The 13,263-nt window shown below is 41.2% G+C and overlaps 1 protein-coding gene across 1 annotated transcript in view; it reads right to left on the bottom strand.

Moving 5' to 3' along the window:
- AGBL3 (AGBL carboxypeptidase 3) overlaps positions 1-13,263 on the bottom strand; it is a 323,892-nt gene that overhangs the window by 296,717 nt on the left and 13,912 nt on the right. Inside the window, exon 3 of the mRNA XM_053719686.1 lies at positions 5,011-5,193. Coding sequence (XP_053575661.1) covers positions 5,011-5,193 — 183 coding nt within the window. The remainder of the gene's footprint in view (positions 1-5,010; positions 5,194-13,263) is intronic.

Below are 13,263 nucleotides of genomic sequence, written 5' to 3'. Positions count from 1 at the left end.
GTCTACACAATTTCTCTGGCACTGCAATTGTGTCACAGTCATTCAGAGCAGCTAAAACCTCCCTGAGCAATACGCGGAGGTGTTCAAGCTTAAATTTAAATGTAGAAATATCAGAATCAGGTATCTTTCCTGAGTCAGAAATATCACCCACAGACTGAAGCTCTCCTTCCTCAGCTTCTGCATATTGTGAGGCAGTATCAGACATGGTTCTTAAAGCGTCAGTATGCTCTGCATTTCGTCTAACCCCAGAGCTATCTCGCTTACCTCTAAATTCAGGTAGTCTGGCTAATACCACTGACAGTGTATTATCCATGACTGCCGCCATGTCTTGTAAAGTAATCGCTGTGGGCGCCCTAGATGTACTTGGCGCCATTTGAGCGTGAGTCCCTTGAGCGGGAGTCAAGGATCTAACACGTGGGGAGAGTTAGTCGGCATAACTTCCCCCTCGTCAGATTCCTCTGGTGATAAATTTTTTAAAGACAGAATATGATCTTTATTGCTTAAAGTGAAATCAGTACATTTGGTACACATTCTAAGAGGGGGTTCCACCATGGCTTTTAAACATAATGAACAAGGAGTTTCCTCTATGTCAGACATGTTTGTACAGACTAGCAATGAGACTAGCAATGAGACTAGCAAGCTTGGAAAACACTTTAAATCAAGTTAACAAGCAAATATAAAAAACGGTACTGTGCCTTTAAGAGAAACAAATTTTGTCAAAATTTGAAAAACAGTGAAAAAAGGCAGTAAATCAAACGAAATTTTTACAGTGTATATAATAAGCTAACAGAGCATTGCACCCACTTGCAAATGGATGATTAACCCCTTAGTTCAAAAAACGGATCAAAAAAACGACATAGACGTTTTTTAACAGTCACAATCAACTGCCACAGCTCTGCTGTGGCCCTACCTTCCCCAATAAACGACTTTAGGCCATTTTGATATGTCCTGTAGCATTCAGGGGACTTCTGAGGAAAACTGGATGTCTCAGTCTGTAATTTTAACTGCGCAAAAAAAGCGCTAAAATTGGCCCCTCCCACTCATACTACAACAGTGGAAAGCCTCAGGAAACTGTTACTAGGCAAAAATAAAGCCAGCCATGTGGAAAAAACTAGGCCCCAATAAGTTTTATCACCAAAGCATATATAAAAATGATTAAACATGCCAGCAAACATTTTATATTGCATTTATATAAGGGTATTACCCCTGAGAGTAAGCATGATACCAGTCGTTATTAAATCACTGTATTCAGGCTTAACTTACATTAATCCGGTATCAGCAGCATTTTCTAGCATTTCCAATCCTAGAAAAAATTGTAACTGCACATACCTCATAGCAGAATAAACTGCACGCCATTCTCCCGCTGAAGTTACCCCACTCCTCAGACATATGTGAGAACAGCAATGGATCTTAGTTACAACCTGCTAAGATCATAGAAAACTCAGGCAGATTCTTCTTCTATTTCTGCTTGAGATAAAATAGTACAACTCCGGTACCATTTAAAAATAACAAACTTTTGATTGAAGAAAATTAACTATTTTTCACCACTCTCTCTTACTACCTCCATGCGTGTTGAGAGTTGCAAGAGAATGACTGGATATGGCAGTTAGGGGAGGAGCTATATAACAGCTCTGCTGTGGGTGTCCTCTTGCAACTTCCTGTTGGGAATGAGAATATCCCACAAGTAATGGATGATCCGTGGACTGGATACACCTTACAAGAGAAATGATGTTCCAATTCTTTACCATTCGCTACTAATAATGTTCGCCATACGAACTGGGACCGGAAAAGTTTGTGGGACCTTCCTGTCTTCATAAACCCTATCTAATTTAGGGATCCTACGTTCCTCAGGTAGTTAGCCTCTGGAACCTCTAGCGTATACAGGACCTCCTTCAGTAAAAAACACAGATGTATAATTTTAAATATAAAGGAGGGTTCCTCCGCCGGAGGAGATTTAATAATAGAAGTCTCTGACTATAAAAGTTCACCCTCTGACACCACAGAGGTTAACTCATCCTCGGATAGCTGGGATATACAAACTAGATCTGATTGGAAATTTGATTAATCTAAAACAGGATAACTGTGCTTAACCTTTCTCTTACATTTCCCAGAGATAGGTAGGGCACTCAGGGCCGCATACACTGCTGATTGTAACTGTGCAGTAATGTCTGCAGAAAAAAGCCCCCAACCAGACGGAGAAATAGCTGTGCCATGGGGAACTGCATGTGAAGCGGTTAGGGTAGATAGGGTAGTAATCTCTCGGTTCACAGAATCCTGAGAGGTTGATGGCTCAGTGGGACTAATAGCACTAGGGTTAATAGCAGACTTAGCTCCCTTCTTAGAATTTAAAACAGTACCCAGGCAAGAGGAACAAAATTGAGCAGGAGTGGAACTTTCTAATATAATATCAGAGTCCTCCATAGAAGGTATGTAATTCCACAGTAGAAAGAGAAAAACGATACAAAAATAAACATCTTAAATATAGAAAGGCACCTTTACAAAACCAATGGCTGGGGCACTCACCACCTCCTAGACCCAGACAAGATGTCAAGAAACGCTCCTCAGGAGAGCTGTCTGCAGCAGGATCGTAAGGAAGTGAATGAAGTCACACCCGGTCACATGGTGTGTCCTCCCCTGCTATGAAAAAGTGAGCTATTAGGAGCTTCATAACTTACAAAAATTAAACCTGCCTGTTCCAGCCAAAGCTACACAGTCTACATGAGCCCTGAAAAAGATTTTTACAAATGTTAAAGGGACAGTATACACTCATTTTCATATAACTGCATGTAATAGACACTACTATAAAGAATACGATGCACAGATACTGATATAGAAATCCAGTATAAAATGGTTTAAAAACGTACTTTGAAGTTTTCAGTTTAGCTCTGTTGAAAAGGTAGTTGGAAAGCCCACTGCAAGTGGGAAATAAGACACTCCCCCCCTCCCCCTTCTTTTGCATATGAAAAGACCCTTTACACAAACAGGAGAAAGCTGGAGAAGGTAGCTGACGGTTTTCAAATAAAACTTTGGGGCTTGGTTAGGAGTCTGAAAATCAGAGCAATGTTATTTAAAAATAAGCAAAATTACACATTTAAAAAAAAAAAAAAACACCCCAAACTATTCCCAATAAGCTCCCACTGAGGAGATATTAACCCTTGATCCTATTGAGGTATAGAGGAATCACACTCTGACCCTATATAAGGCGTCCCTGCTATATGAAAATAAAACAGACTTACCCTCCAGGATCCATGCTGTTGAAGAGATACAGCCTATCAAGTGTGACAGCCTTGTAGTGATGCACTGACAGGGACCTGAGTGTGGAAAAGCAAGCAGTGTAACTCGTTAACACTGATTGCTCGGGAGTTGTTAGATAGACAGTCTTAGACAGTCTGGATGGCTTCGCAGAAAAAAACTTTCCTTGCATCTCCAGACTCTAACTTTCATCAATACTCTCACTGAGAGGTTTATACGATTACTTAAAACTCCAGTCCTCCCTTGAAGAGAACATACCGTTAAGGACTATCTGAATCTTCTAACATTTCTCTGCCATCCTGCTCTAGTGACGAAAGGCAAAGAATGACCAGGGGGTTGGGGAAGTGAGAGGGATATTTAAGCCTTTGGCTGTGGTGTCTTTGCCTCCTCCTAGTGGCCAGGTCTTGTATTTCCCAACAGTAAGGAATGAAATTGTGGACTCTCCCTGCCTTATGGAAAGAAAACAGAACACAAGGAAAAACCCCAATAAATATCAAGGTCATTATGAAAGGTTTCCTCTGCAATAGCGGACACAACCAATATGCTGGAACGTCTTAACACTATCCTGCCTGCTGCAGTATCATAATGCAATAGGAAGATCACCAGCAGGTGGAGTTAGCTACAGTCCACAAATCAAATGCGGGACTCACAGGGTAAATCATCTCAAGTGTGTTTAAAGGGACACTGTACCCAAATTTTTTCTTTTGTAATTCAGAAAGAGCATGCAATTTTAAGCAACATTCTAATTTACTCCTATTATCAATTTTTCTTCGTTCTCTTGCTATCATTATTTGAAAAAGAAGGCATCTAAGCTTTTTTTGGTTTCAATACTCTGGACAGCACTTTTTTATTGGTGGATGAATTTATCCACCAATCAGCAAGGACAACCCAGGTTGTTCACCAAAAATGGGCCGGCATCTAAACTTACATTCTTGCATTTCAAATAAAGATACCAAGAGAATGAAGAAAATTTGATAATAGGAGTAAATTAGAAAGTTGCTTAAAATTTCATGCTCAATCTGAATCACAAAAGAAAAACTTTGGGTACAGTGTCCCTTTAAGGGGTGCCTGTATGTTCGCAGACCTCCCAACTGTCCCTATTTGAGAGGGACAGTCCCTGATTCTGAGTTCTGTCCCTCTTAGACAGCCATTTTTCCCTCATTACAGAATCTCCCTTAGCCCCACCCATGGAACACCCAGAAACACCCACAAACTGCCCTGGCACACCCACAGACAACCCAGAAATACCCACAATCCCACCCACTAACCAATCGTGATCCCTTGCCTCCCAACACGGCACCACCCACAAAATGTTGAGCGGCTCCTATCAACCTCCTGTGTCCATCATTCTCAGCTACAAATGTTGGGAGGTTGTTGGGACAACTTGCAAGATCACAGGTCAGAGCACATAGGATGGGCAGTGGTTTTCTTGGGTCTTGCACTAGAGGGCATGCTGTCATGAGAGGGATTAACCTTCTGTCATAAATGCAGCTGGAAACTTAACTGGCTCAAGCAGTAAAAGGAGGGATTATATGTAGGAGTGGGAATTCAACCCTCTCTTCACACTAATGAGGTGTTTACATTTATATCAGTGGTCAGAGGACATCTACTCAAAGTACTAATATAATTCTTTGAGAGAGTGTGAGATAAAGAATATTTATTAATATTTACTATTATTTGTATTATTTATTATTATGTAGGAGCCTGAAGCTACATTTCACATATAATAGATTTATAACCATTAACAATAACACTAACCAATGTGGTTTACTCTCTCCTTAAGCACCTCACAATCATAGGGCCATCGTGGCAGATGAAGACAGATGGATGATGAAACTCCATACAGATCCCTTGGTTCTCTCAGTCGTGCTACTCTCCTGCCAGACTGGTATTCAAATATTATCTGGGTTGTTCGTTGGGAGAATGGATTATAATTAGAATCTGTCAATAAAAACAATGGAAAAGTGAAATGAGAAAATAATTAGAAAAAGTGTTTTGTGTAGACTTTAGGACAGAAGAACTATTATACCATATGCAAGAAGGGAAATATGTTTAAAGATTTGCCAAGAGTACTAATTTGGATGGATACTGATGAGCTAAATACAAGACAGAATAACCTGATAAATGATAGTTATTGACTATGATAAAGGTAACTGCTAAAGGACATGCTAAGGTGCTTAAAGGGATATGAAACCCAAAATTTTTCTTTCATGATTGAGATAGAGCTGGTGATTTTAAACAACTTTTTAAATTTACATCTATTATCAGTTTTCCTTTCTTATCTTGGTATCTTTTTTCCATTTCTGGAGCACCATATGGCAGCCGTTTTGGCATGAATGTTATCCATTTGCAAAAGCACTATATAGCAGCACTATTTCCGGCCAAGTAGTGCTCCAGATGCCTACCTAGATATCGCTTCAACAAAGAATATCATGGGAACAAAGCAAATGTTATAATAGATGCAAACTGGAAACTTTTTTAAAATAGTATTCTCTGTCTGAATAATAAAAACATAAATTATGCTTACCTGGTAATTTCCTTTCCATCTGTATGAGGAGAGTCCACGGCTTCATTCCTTACTTGTGGGAATACAGAACCTGGCCACCAGGAGGAGGCAAAGACACCCCAGGCTTAAATACCTCCCCCACTCCCCTCATCCCCCAGTCATTCTGCTGAGGGAACAAGGAACAGTCCGCCCAACGGAGAAAACAGGCGGGGGCTGTGGACTCTCCTCATACAGATGAAAAGGAAATGATCAGGTAAGCATAATTTATGTTTTTCATCTTAATATGAGGAGAGTCCATGGCTTAATTCCTTACTTGTGGGAAACATATACCCAAGTTCTAGAGGACACTGAATAAAAACGGAAGGGTAAAAGAGAGGCGGACCCTATTCTGAGGGCACCACAGCCTGCAAAACCTTTCTCACAAAAGCTGCTTCAGCCAAAGCAAATATGTAAAATTAGTAAAACTTTGAAAAAGTATGTAAGGAGGACCAGGTAGCCGCCCTACAAATCTGCTCCATAGAGGCCTCATTCTTGAAGGCCCAAAAAGAAGCCACAGTTCTAGTTGAATGAGCTGTAATCCTCTGAGGAGGCTTATGTCCCGCTGTTTCATATGCTAAGCGGATAATGCTCCTCAACCAAAAAAATATGAAAGTGGAAGAAGCCTTCTGCTTCCCAGAATAGATAACAAACAATGCCGAAGTCTATCTAAAATCCTTCGTAGCCTGAAGATAGAATTTCAAAGCCCGAACCACATCCAAATTATGAAGTAATCATTCCTTGGAAGAAGAAGGATTAGGACACAAGGAAGGAACCACGATCTCCTGATTGATGTTGCGATCAGACACAACCTTAGGGAAAAAACCCAACCCAGTGCGAAGGACAGCCTTATCAGCATGAAAAACTAGGTAAGGAGGCTCACATTGCAAGGCCGCCATCTCAGAGATTCTGCGTGCCAAAGCCATAGCCAGTAGAAAAAGAACCTTCCAAGACAGTAATTTAAATTTCCACAGAATGCATGGGCTCAAAAGGAGCCCTCTGTAAAACCTTAAGAACCAAATTTAAACTACAAGGAGGAGTGAAATGTCTAAACACAGGCCTGATTCTAGACAGAGCCTGAACAAAAGACTGAAATATCAGGAAGCTCAGCGAGCCTCTTGTGCAATAACACGGAAAGAGACAAGATCTGTCCCTTTAAGGAACTAGCGGCAAGTCCCTTCTCCAAACCATCTTGGAGAAAGGAAAGAATCCTGGACACCTTGACCTTATGCCATGGGAATCCATGTTCTTCACACCAGAATAAGTAGGTCCTCCACATCTTATGATAGATGCGACGGGTGACCAGCTTTCTAGCTTGAATGAGGGACCCTGTTCCAGCAGATCTTTGTGACAAGGTAACCTCCTTGGAGGAAATGATGACATCCCCACCAGGTCCGCAAACTACATGCTTCATGGCCACAATGGGGCAATTAAAATAGTTGAGGCTTGCTCCTGCTTGATGCGGGCCACTACCCGAGGAAGAAGTGGTAACAGTGAAAAAATGTAAACTAGGTTGAACCCCCCAGGGCACCACTAAGGCATCCATCAGCTCTGCCTGGGGATCCCTGGACCGTGACCTGTATCTGGGTAGCTTGGTATTGAGTCTGGATGCCATGAGATCTACCTCTGACATCCCCCATCTGTTGCAAATCTCCGCAAACACCTCGGGATGGAGAGACCATTCCCCCGGATTAAACGATTGTCTGCTGAGAAAGTCCGCCTCCCAGTTGTCCACACCTGGAATGTGGATTGCTGACACCGAGCAGTTGTGGGCCTCCGCCCACTCCAGAATCTGAGATAATTCCCTCATGGCTAGGGAGCTTCTCATTACCCCCTGATGGTTGATGTAAGCCAACGAGGTAATATTGTCCGATTGAAATCTGATAAACTGGGATGAACCCAGAAGAGACCAAGCCTTCAGAACATTGAAGATTGCTCGAAGTTCCAGAATGTTGATCGGGAGAAGAGATTCCTCTCGAGTCCACCAACCCTGTGCCTTCCTGGCACCCCAAACAGCTCCCCATCCTGATAGACTTGCGTCTGTAGTCACAATTTCCCAGGATGGTCTAAAGAAGGATGTTCCCTGGGACAGGCAATCTGGTCAGAGCCATCAAGAGAGCGATTCTCTTGACCGGTTGTCCAGAGAAATCTGTTGGGATAGATCCAAGTGATCACCGTTCCATTGCCTCAGCATGCACAGCTGAAGCGGTCTGAGATGGAACCTGGCGAATGGAATTATATCTATGCTGGACACCATGAAACCCAATTACCTCCATACACCAGGCCACAGATGGCCTTAAGGAGGTCTGGAGGGCAAGACAATTGGGAGTCATTTTGCAATGTCTCTGGTCTGTAAGGAATATCTTCATGGATATGGAATCTATTATCGTGCCCAGGAATTCCACTCTGGTACTGGAACCAGAGAACTCTTTCCTAGGTTTATCTTCCATCCATGAGATTGAAGAAGAAGTGGAAGAGCTCTTGAATGGTCTTCTGCCAGCTGGCAGGACGGAGCCTGAACTAGGATGTCGTCCAAATAAGGCGCTACTGCAATACCTCTGGATCTCGCCACCACGATCAGAGCCCCCAGAACCTTCGTAAAGACTCTTGGAGCAGTAGCCAGACCAAAAGGAAGAACTACAAACTGGAAGTGCTGGTCTAGAAAAGCGAATCTTAAGAACTTGAAGTGATCCTTGTGTATTGGCACATGAAGGTAGTCATGAACTTAACCCTCTTGAACTAAGGGCAGAATAGACCTTATCGTCTCCATCTTGAACGATGGCACCGACAGAAACTTCTTTAAGTACTTTAGGTCCAGAATCGGGCGAAACGTACCTTCCTACTTTGGAACCACAAAAAGGTTTGAGTAGTATCCCAGACCTCTTTCTGCTAGAAGTACTGGCGAAATCAGTGGAATCTGCCACTGGGTAGATGAGATTTGAAACCTATAATGTAACCCTGATCAATGACCTCCAGAACCCAAGGGTCTTGCACATCTCCCAGCCAAGCCTCCACAAAGAGAGATAGTCTGCCCCAACACGATCCAGCGATGGATCGGAGGCCGCCCCTTCATGCGGATGGACATATTGTTCTGCTTGGATTTATTCCAAGATTGAGATGGTTTCCAAGTTCCCTTGGAGGAGGAGTGTGAGTATTTTTTATTTGTATCTTTTTTACTCTAGGCCGGACAGTGACTGTTTTTATTTTTGAGTGACAGATGAATGACTGAGGCAAAGGGTAATTGTGCAGTGGCAGCACGTCTCCCAGACCTGAGAACCTCGTGTTCCATTGTAACTTGAAGTTGGAAGTTGAACCAACCCACACACCACCACAACATGTGTCTCGTCGTGCCGGCTCTCAGTCACCACGCATGCAGCACCACGGGCGGCACTCCAATGCAATTCAATCATGGCATGCATGTTGGGCTGGCGCTATTTGCTCCTCCTCGTCCTCCTCCATACCAGTTCCAGTGGTCACGTTCCTACACACAGCACAAGGAACATGACGGGAGTCTCTGGAGAGGAAGAGGGAGGAGCCAGCCAGCAGGTGCTGTGTGCAGAAGCGCGGGGAAACAAGCAGGCACCCTGGCACAGAAAAATCAGTCCGTGACGTGACCAAGAGATTAGAAAAGCTGATTTTGGGGTAAGACTGAGGATCATTCCTCATACATGGTAGTGTTAATCAAGTAGCAGGAGATGATGGAGATCCTAGAATTTTGGGCATGGGCATTATTTATCATTTAGCATTGTAGGGTGCTATGCAGGGGTCCATTTAATTAGGGAGTTGGCTCTGAAGGAATCTCTGTAGGGTTGCTGAGATTACTTAGTCTGGATGTAACTTTTCAGAGCTCTATATTTACTGTGTTCTCATCTCATATTTACTAATACAGCTTTCTTCTGCTGTGCAGCTTTATGAACTTTGCCTTCACAGTCTGAATGTGTTACACAGCACCTTCGAAGTCATAACAGCAGTTCTGGTAGCCTGTACTATGCATGAATGTATCTGTGAATTAACACATCTGAAAACATTTCACCGGGATAAATAAGTATTTAGTTTTCCTGCTTCATCACATGTCATGCTTGCTGCTTATAGAAAATGATATGCACTTCTTTTTAACTCAACAATGTACAGTTAGGGATGTGCAAATGTTTTGGTGCTTACTTAAAAATATTCAATGACGGACACATTTATTTAAAAAAAAAAATCTTTGATTAAAGCGCTCCACTGTATGTGTGTATATAGGCATGTATAATATATATATATATATATATATATATATATATATATATATATATATATATATATATATATATATATATATATATATAAATAAAACAGCAATTAAAATTATGGGGAGGCGAAAAGTGAGTTTAAAATCCTCCACTTAATACAAATGTAGAGAAAATAACTCATTGTGTAAACCATTTACAAATCTAGACAAGTCAGAAGACTTGCTTTTCACACAGAAACTCTCTGTTTCCATTGTTTCTAATGCAGCAAAGGATTCTGGGTGAGATATGCAAATTAGGCTCACAATGTCTCACTTTTTTACTTTTAGCCTGCTTTTTAAGGCAGACTTCCCTTTATGCCATAGCATTGCCACATTACACAGCTTTTAAGCTTAGCTAGGGTTAGTACAGTGATTCAGACCAATCCCAGGACAGCTGTTTCGTGGTTATTGCCACTCATCAACTGGGAATAGGTTGAATCACTTTTTGGTAAAGTTGATTTCTGGGGGGAAATGCAACAGCAATTAGAAATATGGGGAGGCGAAAAGTGAGTTTAAAATCCTCCACTAAATACAAAATGTAGAGAAAATAACTCATTGTGTAAACTATTTACAAATCTAGACAAGTCAGCAGACTTGCTTTTCACACAGAAACTCTCTGATTCCATTGTTTCCAATGCAGCAAAGGATTCTGGGTGAGATATGCAAATGAGATTCACAATATCTCACTTTTTTACTTTTAGCCTGCTTTTTAAGGCAGACTTCCTTTTACGCCATAGCATCGCCGCATTACACAGCTTTTAAGCTTAGCTAGGGTTAGTACAGTGATTCAGACCAATCCCAGGACAGCTGTTTAGTGGTTATTGCCACTCATCAGCTGGGAGTAGGTTGAATCACTGCTTGGTAAAGTTGATTTCTGTGGAGAAATACGACAGCAATTAAAATTATGGGAAGGCAAAAAGTGAGTTTAAAATCCTCCACTAAATACAAAATGTACAGGAAAATAACTCATTGTGTAAACCATTTACAAATCTAGACAAGTCAGAAGACTTGCTTTTCACACAGAAACTCTCTGATTCCATTATTTCCAATGCAGCAAAGGATTCTGGGTGAGATATGCAAATGAGGTTCATAATGTCTCACTTTTTTACTTTTAGCCTGCTTTTTAAGAGAGACTTCCCTTTACGCCATAGCATCGCCGCATTACACAGCTTTTAAGCTTAGCTAGGCTGAAAAGCTGTGTAATGCGGCAATGCTATGGCGTAAAGGGAAGTCTGCCTTAAAAAGCAGGCTAAAATTAAAAAAGTGAGACATTGTGAACCTCATTTGGATATCTGACCCAGAATTCTTTGCTGCATTGGAAACAATGAAATCAGAGAGTTTCTGTGTGAAAAGCAAGTCTTCTGACTTGTCTAGAGTTGTAAATGTTTTACACAATGAGTTATTTTCTCTACATTTTGTATTTAGTGGAGGATTTTAAACTCACTTTTCGCCTCCCCATAATTTTAATTGCTGTTGTATTTCCCCCAGAAATAAACTTTACCAAGCAGTGATTCAACCTACTCCCAGCTGATGAGTGGCAATAACCACGAAACAGCTATCCTGGGATTGGTCTGAATCACTGTATTAACCCTAGCTAAGCTTAAAAGCTGTGTAATGCGGCGATGCTATGGCGTAAAGGGAAGTTTGCCTTAAAAAGCAGGATTAGAGTAAAGAAGTGAGACATTGTGAACCTCATTTGCATATCTCACCCAGAATCCTTTGCTGCATTGGAAACAATGGAATCAGAGAGTTTCTGTGTGAAAAGCAAGTCTTCTGACTTGTCTAGATTTGTAAATGGTTTACACAATGAGTTTCTCTCTCTCTCTCTCTCTCTCTCTCTCTCTCTCTCTCTCTCTCTCTCTCTCTCTCTCTCTCTCTCTCTCTATATATATATATATATATATATATATATATATATATATATATATATATATATATATATATATATATATATATATACATATATATACACCATTAGATGGGGATTCTAGTATAGCCAGCTGTTGCATGTAGAAAAATGGTTGTTTCGTGGTACAAGGCAGGGCCAGTGCTTTTAGGGTTAATTGTGGTATAGGAAGCTTAGCTTAAAATTGGTACATGGAATATTAGATAGTTACACACACATACCAACAAACACTCAGGGTCTTTTCATTGGTCTTCATTAGTGACATATTTAACATAGGTGATAATAACAGAGCCCTGGTGTTTGCTGAAATTGATTTAAACTATAAGGAAAAGCTTTTGAGTGTTTTCCTCTCTTTCTCAGGTCTGAAGCAATACATGAAGAAGAAAAGAAAACTCTCGACAGCTTGACTTTTAAGTATTAGGTAAGTAGAATAAAAAGGTATCATTGCATACCGCATTACTCTGGTATTTTGGAATCTTATTTATATATATATATATATATATATATATATATATATATATTTAGTTTATTTTCAGTGGTATGATTTAGTGGTGAAAATTATTAGTGCCCCCCCCAGTTTGACTGTGGTATCTTATGTGCCCCCCTATATATTGTTCCTAGAGTCGCCACTGACTACCCTCCATAAGAGACTACTCCGAATCTTCTGACACTTCTCTGCCATCCTTCTGTGACAAAAGGCAAAGAATGACTGGAGGATGAGGGGAGTGGGGGAGGTATTTAAGCCTTTGGCTGGGGTGTCTTTGCCTCCTCCTGGTGGCCAGGTCCTGTATTCCCAGAAATAAGGAATGAAGCCATGGACTCTCCTCATATTAAGATGTTGGCAGTAAACAATGGGTAAAAATGATAAAATGAGCATCTGCTGCATAAAGAGATGAGCAAGAATGTCTTTTTACAAAGGACTAGGAAGGAACAGTCTACAGCTTAAAAAAAGAAAACTTCAAAAAGCCAGGAAACAAGCATTAGTTGTAGATACAATAAAATAGTGGTTGACATTTTGTTTCAGGTTACTGCCCCTTTGGTTTTATAAACTCACCAGCAGCACCTCCCTAACAATTTTTTTAAAATTAATATTCAGACTAGGTGCCCTATTTATTGTAGCACGGATGGACAAGCTTTGCCTCTGGGAACCTTGTCCGCCAAGCATTGCAAAGCACATTTAACAATTGCTTGTGCAGTCACTGCGCTGCTATCGAGCAGGGCTTGTCAATCATCCCGATCTGATCGGGGTGATTTAGCTCCGTGAGCCATGAGGTAGTGGGGAGTTTAAGCAGT

The sequence above is a fragment of the Bombina bombina genome, chromosome 6 (genome assembly GCF_027579735.1).
Source record: "Bombina bombina isolate aBomBom1 chromosome 6, aBomBom1.pri, whole genome shotgun sequence".
Classification (NCBI taxonomy): Eukaryota; Metazoa; Chordata; class Amphibia; order Anura; family Bombinatoridae; genus Bombina; species Bombina bombina.
The sequence above is the reverse complement of the archived record's forward strand: the minus strand, read 5'-3'. Positions and strand labels throughout refer to the sequence as shown.